The following is a 16,651-nucleotide window of genomic DNA, read 5'->3' as shown; positions in this document are numbered from 1 at the left end:
AACAGATAAAAAATATTCTGATACTTGTCTGAATTCTATTCTTCCAAAATTTCATAATCCTTCATGTACTATACCTAAGTTTGATAAAAAGAGAGATCTTAAGAAATGCCATGGCAGAAGGGACAGTACCAGGGCTGAAGGGGGCAAAATCAGAATCAAAAGCCATAATGTGGTATCTGGGGAAGCAGACATCATTGAGTCACAGGTAGGTCTTGTATGTAAAGTCACTGTCTGGTAAGAGAACTCTCCAGAATGAATGGCATTCAGCAATGTCCACACTTTGACTGGAACACCAAATGTAAATAGAAATGTTAAGACTACAATTACCCTCAGCTGACTACAATTATCCCTCAGCGGAATAATGCTAAAAACTGCTTGTTCAATTTCCCTGTTAGGAACATCTTCAGAAATACAAGTTGAAACTGTAACACGCTAGTCAGAGTACGGTTAATTAACAACATTTCTTATGTATCAAGTTCACAGCTTACTCCTGCACACACTTTTAAAAGTTTCTATTCTGAAGGAATATAACTTATTCCTAACACTACATATCTCAAATATAATCACCTCAGTAGTGAATTCTTACAGTATTTCCATGACTCAAATTCCCACTAAACTTTTTTTTCAAAACAAACAGCAAGGTATAATGCCATGCACCAATGTTTAGGAACTGGCATTTTAAAACAAGGTAAAACTTAAAAATTCAAATGAAACATTTCCATAGTTTAGAGTTCACACCATACCTCTTCTCTGGATCTATCAAAAATCACTGGGGCTGTTACACTTTTCGATTCCATTCTGGGAGCTATTAATGTGGTAGGTGTTACAGGAGTGACTGCAGGAGTAGGTTCTGGTGAAAGTATTGGATCCCTCTCTGGACTGTCCAATGAAACTTCTTCTGTTGCTTCTAGATAAACATATTGAGTTAGCAAAAAACTTCCTGCAGATGGATATGCATCACAAAGACAACAAATATGCATGATCGCAAAATAAATAGCACACACTTGTGCAGGATAATGTTTTTCAATACATAGGTAAAACCAGATATAGCATTTGGACTTGTAGTGCAGAATGGGTTAAATTAAAACCAATATTGCCTTTTTATTGTATACTGTTCAGTAAAGAGTATTTTAAAGCAGTCACAAGCTACAAATCATTTATTTCTGTATGACATATTGTTAATTAATTTTTTTTACCACCGGAGCATGTCTTTTTCATCGCCTGTTTCACACACTGAACAACAGCTGATTTAGTCATATAGGATGGTAACTAAGCAGACTAAGCCAAATAACAAATGAACACCCCTCCAAATACCCCTGTCAAGTAGCAGTATTAGCAGGTGAGACATTAATATAATCTTTAGCCTGTCTCCCTGCTCTGTGGAGCTTAAAACAGCTCACTAGAAATGGAGTATTTCCTTTAAACTATGGCCAGTTCACCTACCTTTAAAGACAATGCAAACCCCTGCTCTACAAATCTCACTAGCCATTTTGACCACTGGCAAACCACACATTTCCTGGGTATACAGAAGCTCCTGTTCTAGCTCCAATAAACAAACAATGTTGTGTTCTCATTAGACATGTATATTCAACAATTCCAGTTTCTTAAAAGATAACATGAATGACAGAACTCATTTGATACCAAAATTGACTTTCCAATAGACCTCAAGTCCTTTCACAAACTAGACTTTTGCAGGTAGTACTTACCAAACATGTAAAAAGGAATGAAACCAAAACAGACACTCGTTCTGGCTTGAGGCTAACAAAGTTTACTGTCATCATTTTATTTTGGAGGATATCTCTCAGAATTGCTGAGTTTGGAAAGGACTTTTGAAATCATCCAACCTCTGCTCAAGCAGAGCTCTAGCTACAGCAGGCTCAACTGGATCACATCCAGATGAATTCTGAGCATATCCAAGGAGGAGAATCCACCTCTTGGATAACCTGTGCCAGTGCCGGACCACCCTAACCAACAATGAAAAAAACCCAAAAGCCAGCATCACCGAAGACAAACAAACAAAATCATAAGATTTGTCCTATGTATTATCTGGTTTCTGTGTGTAGCCATTGCCTCCTGTCCTGTCAGAGGGCACTGCTGAGAAGTCAGGCTCCCTTTTCTCCATTCCCTACCATACAGTATTCATACCCACTATGTGATTCTCCCCACCCCAAGACCCTACTCGAGGATGAACCACACTAGCTTTCTCAATCTCATCTCTTATGCCATACATTTCATGTCCTCAATCATTTTCGTGGCACTGCACTGGAGTCACTCCCATCTGTCCACGTCTCCCTCATATTGGATAGCTCAGACCTGGACTCAGCACCTTAGGTGTGGCTTTAGCAGGGCTGAGCCAAGTAGAATGATCAATTCCCCTAGTCTGCTAGCATTGTGTTTCCTAATTTCAAATTACATAGTATTTTCAAACTAAAGTTTAAACAAAGCAGCTCATTATATTCTCTATTTTTAATACGAATGCAGAATATACAGCATTTCTTTGAAAACAATTATTTTCATAGCATTACTTTATTCTTACTGCTGTATCTTAAAAAACATAAGTATCAGCTAATGCTTCCTTTACTCAAATGCCACAGGACGGACACTGAGTCTTAAATCAATAAGGAATTTTAATTCAGAACCTAAGATCAGGTGGGAAGTCATGATGTGGCAGTTGCAAAAGAGCTTTTAGATTGGCAGAGTAGCAACATTTCAACAAGAGGCAGTTCTCTCCTTTGACAGCTAACGGCATTCAACATTTCAATGTTGAACAGCATTCAATATTTCACAAAAACATTTCTCAAAAAAATATGCACATACATATGTAACACAGTATACTATATACACGATAAAACATAAAATAGAAAATATTTCTGAAATAAAGCAATTGCACTTCAGTTCTTCCTTTCTTCTATCACTAGCTGTATTCCAACACATTCAGGAAACAAATCATTAACCACCAGTATCTACTTCTCTATATCTTCAAGTTTATGACAGGTTTATAAAACAAGTCGCTAAACAATTCAATCATTAGCTGAGAATACAATCCTCTTACTGTAAAGTATAACTTCATGAAAAAACTTCATTTAAGGTAAGAAAGCAGCACTGCTATCAGATGAAACAGAAGTACACTTCTTCCCCATGACTCCTCTTTTTCAGACTTGTATCCACATACTCTTTAGTATCACAAAGTGATCTAGGTTGTGCATCAAATGAATTCCAAGCAGGATTAGCAAATTTTTAAAGCTGCTGCCTGGTGTTTATTTTTTATTTTTCTTAAGGAATTTACCCACAGAAAATAGTATCTGTTTGATAGCAGTAAGTCAGTTATTTGATGAAGAATTGGCAATTTATGCCTTTCTCTCTGTTACCTTTCACCCCAGGTTTGGCACGCCACCAGAAACTATACAAATCTAGAAGCATGACATGGAAAAGACACGGAAGGGGATGACAGGACTGAGTTAGACTGGGAGAAAGTTATCAGGCTTTTTGTTTAAAACAAAAATATTCAAGGATTCTGAAATCCTTGAAAAAGAAAGCATTAGCTTTATATAAAACAGCAGGCTCTTCTAGCTATTTTTCCCCCTCAGAAAAGCAGTCTTCAAGTAGTACATGAGCTGAAGATCTATTTCTTATGAAATAGAGATGAACTCTGGCATTTATGCTTCTTACATATATCCCTTTACTTTGAGTAATTAGATGACATAGTCTGATTAAGAGGTTTTACTAATAATTCTTCTGCTTGTTTTACAGGTGGGCTTTTCTTCCCCATGGAAACATTAATATGGCAGGTTTCACAGTAGAAACCACGGCACTTCCACAAACATTTCCTTAATCTATTAATTTTAGATCTTCACCTGAAAACTTAGTATGAAGTTGTGGTTTTGTGGTGCAGTTTATTGTTGGTTTTGGGTTTGAGAGGTTTTGTGGGCTTGTGTGGGTTTTGTTTGCTTTTTAAAATATTCAGTGTCATTATTAGCATGAAAAATGAAATGTAGATGTCTTCTTTTCCAGGACAGATCTCAAGAGCTTAAGTTCTCACTTAAAGAGACAAGCAACTGCTCTGTCCAACTTTTGGGAGGAAAATACTGAGATTCAACACTTAATATTAGCTATGGGAGTTACCAGAACATATTAAGAACTCTCACCAAACTAATAGTGTAGACTGCTAGACATAAATACATACTTTACAATCTACAAACAGTCTTTGTTAGAGATCACTGTCATGTTGCTTAGCTCCAAAAGAACATGAAGACATGTCATTCTGCTGTAGGAGACAACGACGACGTATGCTTAATTAACATCCTACAGCCAACCACAACAAGTCTCTATCAACACCCAAGCACAGGCCTTAATTTCAGCATTACACAGAGCTTGTTTCTTTATTTTTCACCAGCAGTTTTTGTGAAATATCATCTTAGAAAATGCAAGTTTGCAATTCTTCATTAGCAGCTCACTTTGGCCACAAGTTATTTTTACTAGTCATACTTCCAAATGTCAGACCTTTAACATTCTGACATAGCTTGAATGATTAAATTGGCTTATTATCTTTGAAAGTTTGTTCATGTGAACATATAAATTTGGAAGTAAACTTAAGCAGAATCTGTTATGTAGAACAGAGAATGAGCTTTGAAAAAGGCTTCTCTGGGCACTGCAGTATTTCAGAGACTTTATTGAACTGAACTGACTGTAAGAACTACTACACCTAAGTCATAGCCCATGGTCCTCATTATTATATCAGAAGTACTAAACATAACCGTAATGAGAACAGAAATAGTTTTAATGCAACAGTCACACACTAATATGACCATCTTCTGGCTTCAAAACTGTAGGTTCACATGCTTTTCTTGCAAAATAACTGAACAAGCAGCAAGGCATTTGCACAAACTCTACATATCAGACACATTACATGACAATGGTCTGACAGACACCATCAGCAAGTAGTTTTTCTGTTCAGATACGCCTAAAGAACAAGTCTGGATCAGAGAATTATCACCTCCTTTTCTGTCTCAAATCCCAAGAAAAAAGCCTAAGGGGGAAAAAAACCACAAAACCAAACAACACAAAACCCACTAAAAAAACCAACAACCCAGTGAAAACAAACATCATCCCAGTCCCCAACACAGTGACTTTTCCTCAGGACAGAATATAGACACTTGCATAACATGATCCACTCCCAAACACATTTCAGAGCTGAAAAAACAAAGCAACAGTAATCTTTTACCTGACAGAGGAGAGGAAAAATTGTATTTTCCACTTTCCAAGAAGGTGACAGAACATTGATAAAACTTCACTAATAAATTCACCATAATTCTCTTCTATGAGCACCTCTATGAGAGGTAGAAGGCACAGACAACTGTGCCCTTCATGGGCACTCCATGGCATATTTGTGCAGTTATACGTTGAATTTTGGGTTAACATTTTGGAAGACTAGTTCAATATGCAGCTCTTCACTATACAACAGCAGGTTATTGACAACCAAGCTTTAAGATGTATTTCCAAATTCCTTAAGAAACACCTAATACTGTCTCATTAGAAGCACTGCCCATTAAAGTCTCTGCATGTAAGAGCTCTACGAGGTAAGACAAAGCAGTTCTGGCCAAATAATCAACATAGTGACTTTTATTCTAATGGTGAAAGTTTTTAAGTGGGTTTAGCAAGACAGTTTGCTTTGTTACAGAACCAAGAACCACAAGAAAGCAGAAAAATTTACTCATCTCCAAAGACAGGAGGAAAACTTATTTCTTCCATTTTTGAGACCCTGTTTTAATAGTTCAGTTATAAGTTGCCAGAGAAAAGGTAATGAATATCTATATTGCACATATTATTGTGTAGCTGCCACAGAAACATAACAGCGAAGAGGTTTTAAGCATAATAAAAAAAACATAAACCATTTCCCAGGTTCTGTCCTGCATTAAATCCATAGAGAAAATTTGTACTACTTCACCTTCTTTTTCTTTAGGCTGCAATATGAGGTGGAACAATAGAAAAGTTTTATTAAGTCTACAATAGCTACAGAGGCATACCATCACAATTTTTACAAGTCTGAAAAACTGTCATTATTTCTGACCCTAAAGAATGGCAATCAATCCTTTCAGGAGCCATAAACATGATTTAGTTTACCTGGATTTTGAAGTGTCTAGTAATTCAACATGAAGGAACAACAGAAATTACAAAGCTGTGGAGCTTCATTTTTTTCTCCTCTCCACTTAAGTGTTCCTGTAAGATGTGCCAAGTTAAGATTCTTTGGAATTTCAACATGTCTAAGAAATACCCTGTCACACACAGAATAATTTTTAAATTAAATTCTGCTTTCCTAGAAAGCCAGACTTTTGCAATCATGCTGGAAGCAAGAAATTAGGTATCTCATCTTGCCTTTCTCACATTGTTTCCATACTGTCTAGCAAAACAGTCCTAAGAAAGAAAAGAATAGTTATACCTCTGAGTGCACAGCACTGAAACACAAATTCAACACAGTTTTTCAGAATGTCATTTCAGAATGGCATGAAGCTCGTGACTTGGGTTCAACAGCTTTACACAAACTTTTTGCTTACAACAGGAAACTGTGAAAAACATCATATTTTATCTCATGCTCCATAAATCACACTTGTTTTTTTCCTCTATTTGAGAGTCTTAGAGTCTGTACTATAAATTAAACTTCAAAAGACCAGTCTCAGCTGAGGCAGATGTGCAGTGTCGGATGCCTTCAGGTCAGTGCTGCAAGTGGTTAAGAGAATGTCCTACATGGCAAAACCCAAACTCATTAAATCAATTCCTTGTGTTATTCTCACAGCATTTGTTTCAGTTGAAACAATCTGGATGCAAACATTTGTTCCTTCTGGTGGCTCCCCTCAATATTTACTCCAGTCTCCCTTTTCCTTTTCTTAATATTATCCAAAGGACAATTTACTTTCTTAAAATATCCACTCCAGACGGCTCTATGGTTATAAAAAGCTGGCTTTATATACTGAAGCTAAATAACCAAATTACTGACTAGTACTAGAAAGCTACACTGCTAAAGCACTTATGGTCTTTGTAAACTATACGGCAAAACAAATGCAGAAAAAAAGCAGGATTACCCCACTATCCTTTTTTCTTTTTTTCTCTTAAAACACTTACAGAGAGGTATTAAACTCGTCAATACATTCTAACAGTGTCATGAACAAAGAAGTTCAAATACATGGAAATACAAATTATGGAAGTTGAGCACAAATGTAATGGGCATGTGTATATATGCATTTATACAAAATAACCCAGAATTAAAGGTTATAAAGTTTCTTTTGGAATGATTACATCAGGTAATCAATGAGGACGAGATGACTGCATTCAAAGCAGACTGTCAGCAGACTAACTCAATATCAAGTAATAGTATTGAGATGTAATATTCAGAACCATCTTATGCACATAATATATTCCAAATATTCCAGCTGCTTTCTTGAATATTTAATGTTCCTACAACTGTAACTGACAGCAACAATAACCCATGTTAGTTAGGATAGATGAAAACTGACACCAAAGTAGCAACTGATTTAGGAACCGTTAGAAATGTTCTGTCTATTAACAGATCACTTATCAGAACTGTCACATCTCTTTCTAAAACATGCAATATTGTCAACCGTCAGAGACACAACCATGCACTAGTAAAATGACCCCATGTGCCAGTTTGTTACCTTTCCATTAAAACAAGAGTATTAAGAAGGAAATACTTGCAATACAATCCGAATTATCTCTCTCTTTATAACTGGAAACATGACTGGGACAGCTTACGCATTACTATTAAGTAGAAAACAAGAAAGTATCTTAAGTTATGCATTTCCACACAAACAGCTTTGAACACTTTGAATCTCAAAATTATAAAGACTATTCTTATTGTCACTAGAAAATGTTAGTGACCAGCTTAATGCTCCCACACTACACATTGACAGTACACACCACAGAGAAACTTATAAACAAACTCAACTAACATTTTCACAAGAAAAAACCTGTACAAGACTGTCCAACTACTTATAAGGTTTAAATCTTCCCTCTCAGGAAAGCACATTTCTTTCAGTTCAAGAAAGGGTTTGTGCAGGCATGCTAGAGGAAAATAGTCATTACCAGCAAAGAGGTCTTCTCTGTCACCATCCAGCATGATTTCTGCTGGCTTTGGACCATTGGAGTTTGTGCTGAGGTCTTCTGCAGGAAGACTTGCTGGCTCTGGAGATGAAGGACTTGACTGTTTAAAAAAACAAAAAAGAAATTATTTTAAGAGAACCAGTTGCCATGTGTCAGTGTATAAGATTTATTGCAACATTGTTTCATTGCAAAAAAACAAAAGAAGATGTACAGAAAGGGAACTTTGTCAGCTATTTCCATTTCCTATTCCTAGCACAACAACAATGAATAAAAGATACGAGGTAGTCAACAGCTCTTAATTTCTTTGCTTGAGAGAAAAAGCAGTGAACAGTTTCTTCAGGTTTAATTAATGTGAAACAAAAGCTGCTACAAAATAATCCAGAATAATTTTTTTTGTAATGCCAAATGTAACCTGATTATTATGTTCGTACTGGAAAGGTTTGATTTAAATCTGGATTTGTACATAGCCAAAAATCAATGAAGAAATCTTCAAGTGCTCTACGATTAAAAATAATGTATTAATGACATCCAAATAATTAAAGGCTGCTTGGAGCTGTAAGAAATTTTATTAGTTTTACAACAGGGTTACTGCCACAGAGGATCACACTGTATTGTACATGGAAGCTAGGCTTGCCACAGATACAATTTTTTAATTCACTGAAGATGAAGACTAGAACTTGCCCTCTTGAAGACACTAAGGAAAACTAAAGCAATATTGAAACTGGGCCACTATGAGTATGTGTTACACCAAATAGCTGAAGGTTTTAAGCAATTTCATAACTCAGAATTAGCATATTACAGAAGAAATGGTCTGTCTCTCCAGCCAGTGCTGTGTAGAAGTGCAAGTGCAAAACCAACCAAGTGCATTCCAACTAGAACAGAAAAGCATGGAAATGCTTGATTTCTCAATGCACAAGGTTCAAAAATGTGAAAGTTTTATCAGCAAAAGCAGTTTTTCACTGACACATCATAGGTGCTCATTCCAAACCAGTTTTGCTGCTATTCAGCTTTGAACAGCAATCCATTTACATTTTGTTAGACTGGAGTTTTAGAAGACAGTGGGAGTCCCACAGTGTCACAGATGCAGATTGCATGTAGGTTTGTTCTTGTCAAGTCATTACCATGAAAAACAGCCATAGGGAAGAAAAGCCTTTCTGAACCTTTATAGCACATCAGTAGAGAGCTTTCTGCTTTATCACTTAATTATGTTCTTGCTAATGAATGGTGGGAGAGAGCCCTTGGAGAATGCTTATACCTTCAAGCTATTCCCTCAGCCTATCTTCTCAGTTTTATTGGAAGCAGGTAGTTTGGTTACTAATGGTTATTTTCGACTATACCTGGCTTCTAATCACAAAATTAGTCTATCAGACACAAAATTCACTTTGAACACTTAAATCTGATCAACCCATGGAAAACAGCTGCATGCCTAAAGTCACAAGGTAACCAAAGGTCTATACAGAGGTATTCCTTCCCACTTTAAAGAAAGACACAGATTCCTCTAAGAATAGCTATAAATACATGCCACCAAGTCTCTTTCTGTTACTGAGCCAGGAAAGATCCTGTCCAATGGCACAGTTAAAGCCAATATTTCTGCGCTGGATACCAGGCTTCACAGCACAGCTTCACAGTAGTTAGCAGAGCAGGTACCAGCAGCTCTCTCCAAACTCCATATGAGAATATTTGCAAACTTAAACAGACCTTATGGGCACCTCAGAAATCTGAAGAGCAAAGCTGACCAGAGGGATATCCCACACCTTGTAAAATCATGCTCAGCAAAGCTACAATGAAGAAGGAGGACAGAGAGGATATCTGGAGTTAGAACACTTGTCTAAGTCACCATTACACTTCTCTCTTCCTGGAGATGGCTAAACAGAGGCTTGCCCATGGAAGAGGTGAATAAATGCAACTTTTATTCTACTCATCAAATTCTCTTCATCTCTGTCCACTGGTCTTCTCATTTTTACCCTTCCAATTCTTCTCTCCCATGCCAGGGGGAGTCATGAATACCAGAGAGAAATAAACTTCCACAAGCTGATAGGAGAACAAGATCCCTGCTGGTCTGTTAATCTTTCTGTGGCTCTTTGGTCCTTTTAAACAGCTGTGTTCTCAGACAAGATGAATTAAGAATGGGATTAAATATATTCACTAAGAGTTGTTACTTTATAAGAAAAAAATGTGTAGAAGCATCTTTAAAATTATTCATGGCCTGAACACTGCATCAGCTTGTTTAAGAGTTTTGCAATGAAGTATAGTTTCTTCTCTTCAAAATTGGCATAGTTCTCAGGGAATTACAAAAACCCAGCAAGGCACAGCCCTTATGTATCAAAAACTGAGTCAGTAATTTCTAATAACCTGATTATTTTGCACAGCCAGTGGGTCAGAATGTGCCCCTCAAAAACGAAAAAAGCACCCATGCCTGCAAACAATATATTAAGCTGTTTCAGTTACAGTCTTCTATGGATGAGAGCTAGAAGACAGGATCCCAGCTTTGCTTTATTATCTCTACAAAATACAGCTAAAATGGCCAATGAAAAATGCCTGTCAAAGGAGTCAGTAGTCACTGCAGTGAAAATCTCTTTATCAGAGAAGATACGGAGATGAAACTAACAAAAACCTCACGGCCCAGACAAATAGCATATCTATTTAAAAACTTTAAACTTCCTCAATGCCAAGGATTCACAAAATGTCACAAACACATCAATTTCCTGAAATGTACACAGCCGTGAAATTTCTGAACAAGTCCTGAGCTGAAGGTTTGGTGAAGCCTCCAATAACCAAGATACTCAATGGCCAGGACATCCAGGTATACAAGACAGTCAGGATCCTGTCACATTTTTCTTGAAAACAAGTTTCTGGTAAGATGCCCATTTCAATTTACAATGTCAATAACAAGCTCTATTTCCTGTTCTTTTATTGTGCATTACATCTGGAGGCAATACCCATGTATTTTACAGCTCTGACTTATGAAGAAATGAACAAGATCTTGCATTTTCTGCTGGTTAAAATTATAGCTCTAGACATTTGGACAGTAGTAGGGTAGCCCCCAAACTAGTTCTGCTTGCATGAGCCCTTCCTAGCTTCCCTCAGTCAAAACAAAGAAGGTGACAGAAGGTGGCCATCATAATATTCCAGCTGTTCAGGTTAACCCAGCTCACTGTCTGAAAGAGGGTTGCAGGAACTCACAAATCACAGCATGGGCAGAGACAATAACTCAACGGCAGGACAGTGTCATTTGCAGCAGAAAGGAAGATGACACAAGCAGCCACATTGGAATGAATTTCCACATACTTCCATTACAGCTTGGATTTAACATCAAGCAATGAGACACACATTTCCAGAAGAATTGCACCAATTAATCCTGGATACAGACTTAGCTTTCTGCAAAGGTACAGTATTGAAGGACTTAGTGTCTTTCTCTTTGATATTCCAAAGGTAGCTTTACTGCTTCCTCAGTAACGGCCACTGTTAAACTGAATGGATATTATAAAAGCCATCTGGACTTCTGTGGCTATCTAGTGTTTTGCCTCATGTACAAAAACCAAATAGATACTGCAGATCTTTGACATAAACTGATCAACTGGCAATTAGATTATTACACAACCTGCCTGAAATGACAGTCCATGATAAATTACCATATCTACTGCTTACTGATTATTTTCAAGTTTCTCCATGTATTTTTCCATTAAAAAAAAAAACAAAACTATCAACAAACAGGAGTATAGGAATGTAAATGTATGTTTGAATGAGTAGATGGCAGCCTAGGTTCCTGTGTTCACATGGCACCTTCACAAATGACAGATGGCAATACAGACATAAGTGGGAAGTTTAGGGAAAATGAAATAAGAAATGGTGCAACATATAAACAAGAAAGATGACAAAGACAGACTGGTGCATGAAGGAGTAAGAAGGTAGAAACGGTGAAAGAGAGTAACAGTGACCGTTTTTTCAGAAAATCTAATGTATATCTTACACATACATCACCAAATTTGATTTTCATGCAGTTGTTTGTGGATCCTTCTAAGGGGAGCAGAGTACACAGACAGCAAATTAGCAGTTTATTGATTAAACTTGTAACAGGGAGTGATTCTTCTCATAATGCACAACTAACTTCCAGAACTTGCTGTGCAAGACACTCTTTAAAAAAAAACTAAAACCCAACAACAACTAAAAAAACAAAACAAGCCAAAAAACCAAAAACAAACCTTAAAAAAACACAACAAACAGAAAGAAAAAAACCTAATCAAAAAACAAAACACCCAAACAAAACCAAAATAAAACCCCACCCAAAATCCACGCACTTGAAATTTTAGTAAGTAGGTAAGTCTACCCAGACCTCAGGAAGACACTGAGCTACAAAAACCTGATACCTACAAGGGCACTGCAGATGCCAACCAGCACATATGTATAATAGCCAGCGATATTATTCACATGGAACTCATCACTGATTATCACCGTAAATGCAATTCTGGCTCTAAAAAACCATTTACATGATTCATCCTGGCTGTTCTCACTAATGAAAGCTACTCTGGCAGCTAAAGGGAAATCTCTCAGTAGCCTTGAATGAGGAGAGGCAGTTGTCCAGACTCACAATACAGCTGGCAAAATGAAAACAAAATAATCATTCTCATTCTACTACTCATAGGCACAGTGGATACCTGACATTAAAATGAGCAACCCATCAGCTCACACAAGTAGCTGCCCCACCTGGTTCCCAGTTCATTGGTGTCCTAAGACCACAGGAAGGAAGAATCCTCCTTCTCTGCCATACAGCAAATTTTCAAGTCCTAAAATGTGTTTCCACTGCACCCCAGAAATCTCAGGTATTACAGCTCAGTGAGATCTTTCTAATGTTTTATTTTCTACAATTGAGAAGAGTTAAATTCAAGATATTAACTTTTTTACAACATGCACAGAGAAAATATTCTCCATTTGAAGCCACTGAAGTACCTAAGCCTCTCTGGACTTAAATGGTACATATTTGCCATTTATAAACCTACACTGAATGTATATTTTGTCAAAAGCAACTTAGCTTGTGTTTTCCAAACGGAGACTTAGTTAATATGGAAGCCATTTAAAAGATGTATTAGAAAACACACAGCTTTTCCACTGCACAATCAAATTATAGACAGGAAAGGCGCAGCACCCATTTTGTGAACTCCAAAGAGAATGAAAGAAAAATAAAATGGGAAGGAACTGAAATTAATCACGCTAAAAGCAAATGGACCGTTCCAAGATAAAGCAGTTGGGAACCCTTTCAAAGTATCAAAGCCCTCATGTAAGTTTGGTTTGGACCTCAGTGTTCCTTGCCACACTCTCACTTCTGGTATCAGTAACCAAACACATGATTAACTACAAAAAGCATGATACCATTCTCACCATTCTGTTACTATACAACTCCACTGCCATTTACAACCAGTTCATCCACAAATATTTACCAGATTAAAGTAAGACTCAAGACAAAAGTTTAACTAGGCCTACATCATCAGACAATCATTCTTCTCTGGACTATGGTACCCTATACACTGAATGCACCAATTTATGTTCAAGCTAGTAAGAAGTCCAAAGTCAATTTTCTTCCTTCCAAATTTGCAAGAAAATCACAAGATTAAGGCAGAGGCCTAAATGCTGATGTCAGAAGAAGCTTACTGACACAGCTTTAAAAAGCTTCTCTTTAAGCAACAAGGCTTCCCCTTTCCAACCTTTCCACTTAGAAACTCTATCCCAAACAGACTGTGTAGGCAAACAATGCAGCAGAGTGGAACTGTCAGCAACTGATACAAGGCCCATTTCTTTGCCAACGTTTGCAGTTAGAGCAGTTTCAGTAACTTTTTTATCTCATGGTAACTGTGATTTGGACACTAAATCATCTTATCTCCTGCAGCTTTAGTTCCAGACCACATCAATAAAAACATTGTTTGTGTTACACTGCAGTCTTTCTCTGTGCACTGAAAAGGACTCCAGTAATACACACTGTGTCACAGAGATGCACAGAAGACTACTGATGCAATTCTTGTCAACTGCAGATTCACATCATTTCTTATTCCTTCAGTGCATTTTTTCCACAGATCTCTTTCTACCAATGCACAGATTATGCATCTATAAAAAGAAAGAAAGAAAGTAGCTTGAGAAAAGGCAAGTGACTTTAAAATACATTTAAAACCCTCTTTGTATACTGCAGGGGTTTTTGTTAAGGCCAGACAACAGCCAGAGCAAAACCAAAGAAACATGCACCAATCCTACTTCTGTAAAGGTCAGGAAAACAGGAACAGAACATTTTTATTTTTAAATGGGCATCTATGCACAGGAAGAAAAAAGTTCTTCCAGAAGATACTGGCAAGACACGTAGGTGGAACGTGACCACAACAACGTGCCAAAAAAGCTCCCGCTATAAGGAAAGAACACATAAGCATTTCTCATGTCTCCTCATGCTTCTTTCCCAGCAGGTCCCAGCAGCCGCCGCAGCCCAGCACTGCCTCGGCTCCCTTGGAAAAAACCTCAGAGACAAATAAGTTTCTACAAGATTTTCAAACTAAAATGGAGTGAAGCCTCGGAAAGAGGCGAAACAAAGAAAATGGGTCGTTATTAATCCACTCAGAGTCTAAGGCGGAGACACACACACACCCACACTCACACACACACACCCCAGCGAAACTGGAAAGAGGTAAGATGAGAATATTTCCCAGACAGCACAGGAAGAGGATAAAAGAAGGGGAAACGGCGGTACTCGGAGAAAACAGTTTTGAGCTTTTCTTGGCAGCAGAAGCCCCCTGCTCTCTGTGAGGGAAGCATCGAGGAGCCGAAGCAGAGGAGGGCGGTGGGACCGCGACCGGGTGGAGACCAGGTCGGCAGGGGCAGCGGCGGGGCGGGGGCCCGGGCAGGAGTGAGGGGTCTGGGCAGGAGCGAAGAACCGGCGGCCTGACGGGGAGGGGAGGAGAGGGTACGGGAGGGGAGGGCCCAGCGGGCGCCGGGTCGGCCACGGGGCGCAGGGCCTGCAGCGGAGAGCGAGCTCTTCTCACCTCCAGAGTGGACACGGTGCTGGTGAAGAGGTCCTCGCCGTCCTCCAGCTCCTCGAGGTCGGCGGCCCGCGTCTCTCCCAGCGGCGGCGGCTCCCGCTCCGCCGCCATCTTCCCCTCCGGCCGGGCCCCGCGCTCACGTGACCGCTCCACCGCCCCGCCGCACGTGACCGCGGCGGCCGGGCCGGGGCGGGGCCGCGACCGCGGGGCCTGGTGCGGGCACAGCCCCTCAGTGCCGCAGGCATAGCCCCTGCCACATCTATAGCTCCTGTCACATCTATAGCCCTGGTGCGGGCACAGCCCCTCAGTGCCGCAGGCATAGCCCCTGCCACATCTATAGCCGTGGTGCGGGCACAGCCCCTCAGTGCCACATTCATAGCCCCTGCCACATCCATAGGCCCTGCCACATCTATAGCCCTGGTGCGGGCACAACCCCTCAGTGCCACAGGCATAGCTAGTGCCACATTCATAGCCCCTGCCACATCCACAGCCCCTGATGCAGGCGCAGCCCCCGCCACTGCCGTGTCAACAGCCACAGCCACATCAATAGCCACAGCACCTGCTGCATCCACAGCCTCTCCTCAAACCCCTTCCACATCCACAGCCCCTGCCACAGCCACAGCCCCTTCTCAAACCCCTGCCACAGCCCCTGCCACATCCACGGCCCCTTCCCCATCCTCAGCGCCTTACCCTTCCCAACAAGAGGTAAAGAGGCACAATTCCCTAAGTTAGCTTGGTTGGTTTTGGTCACTCATTAACAAAGGTACATGAGAAGTTTAGCTTCCTTGATTCAAAGTAGCATTGTAATTATAATCAGGCTAAAGATAACTGTGGCCACAGAAACCTATTTTAGGGTTTTTTTCTCTCAGAGGGGTCAAGAAATTACCCAAAGATAACTATAGGATCTGGATTTTTAACTAATTGATATTCCAGGTTGAAAAACTGGATTAGTAAATCTGTACGGAAAAAGAACCAAAATAAGAGAAAAGCATTCAAGGCAATAAATTGGCAAACAATTAATGCTGCAGGAAAATTTAGAAGGACTGCAAAAAGCCAATCACATATGAGATTGTGATATGTTACTGCAAAAAGCAAAACCCTAGTTTAAACCCAAGCCTCATCCTTGTCAGTGTGGGTATTAATATGTATGTCATTTGACAAATACATAAGAGCTGCCAGCTCTATCTCATGCTACTAAGTGAAAATCTAAGAGGAAGGTACTTATGGATCCTAATGGAAACTACAGCCACCTCTTCTTCTGCACCCAATAAATCCACTTCTGTAATGCTGTATGAGATGGAAATGAATAAAGCTGCAAAGCTGCTGAAGAGTAGAAGTAGAAATTTACATGTGGAGCTTGTGTATATGCCATGTGCCTGCTTTAATTACCTGGTTGTGTGATAAGATTTTACAGCAGCCCTCTTCCCAAGGAGCATTTACTACAGTCACAGTTTTTTCTTCTTTCCTAACAGCTCCATATTAATTTTATTATATACAATCTCAAGTCTACACTGAAGACAAAAGGA

General features: G+C 39.2%; 1 protein-coding gene across 2 annotated transcripts in view; it reads right to left on the bottom strand.

The window, feature by feature from the left end:
• The window catches only part of SNX2 (sorting nexin 2), a 29,697-nt gene extending 14,413 nt beyond the window's left edge, over positions 1–15,284 (bottom strand). The window contains exons 1-3 of one of the 2 annotated variants that reach the window (XM_039733095.1): positions 15,129–15,284; positions 8,095–8,212; positions 744–907 (exon numbers count right to left, since the gene is read on the bottom strand). In XM_039733095.1, coding sequence (XP_039589029.1) covers positions 744–907; positions 8,095–8,212; positions 15,129–15,236 — 390 coding nt within the window. In that variant the 5' untranslated portion in view covers positions 15,237–15,284. The remainder of the gene's footprint in view (positions 1–743; positions 908–8,094; positions 8,213–15,128) is intronic. The other variant, XM_039733096.1, reaches the window with a different exon arrangement.
• Positions 15,285–16,651: the final 1,367 nt, after the last annotated feature.

The sequence above is a fragment of the Passer montanus genome, unplaced genomic scaffold (assembly GCF_014805655.1).
Source record: "Passer montanus isolate IOZ18808 unplaced genomic scaffold, ASM1480565v1 scaffold83, whole genome shotgun sequence".
In the NCBI taxonomy this organism is placed as follows: Eukaryota; Metazoa; Chordata; class Aves; order Passeriformes; family Passeridae; genus Passer; species Passer montanus.
This window is presented reverse-complemented; position numbering and strand designations above follow the sequence as displayed.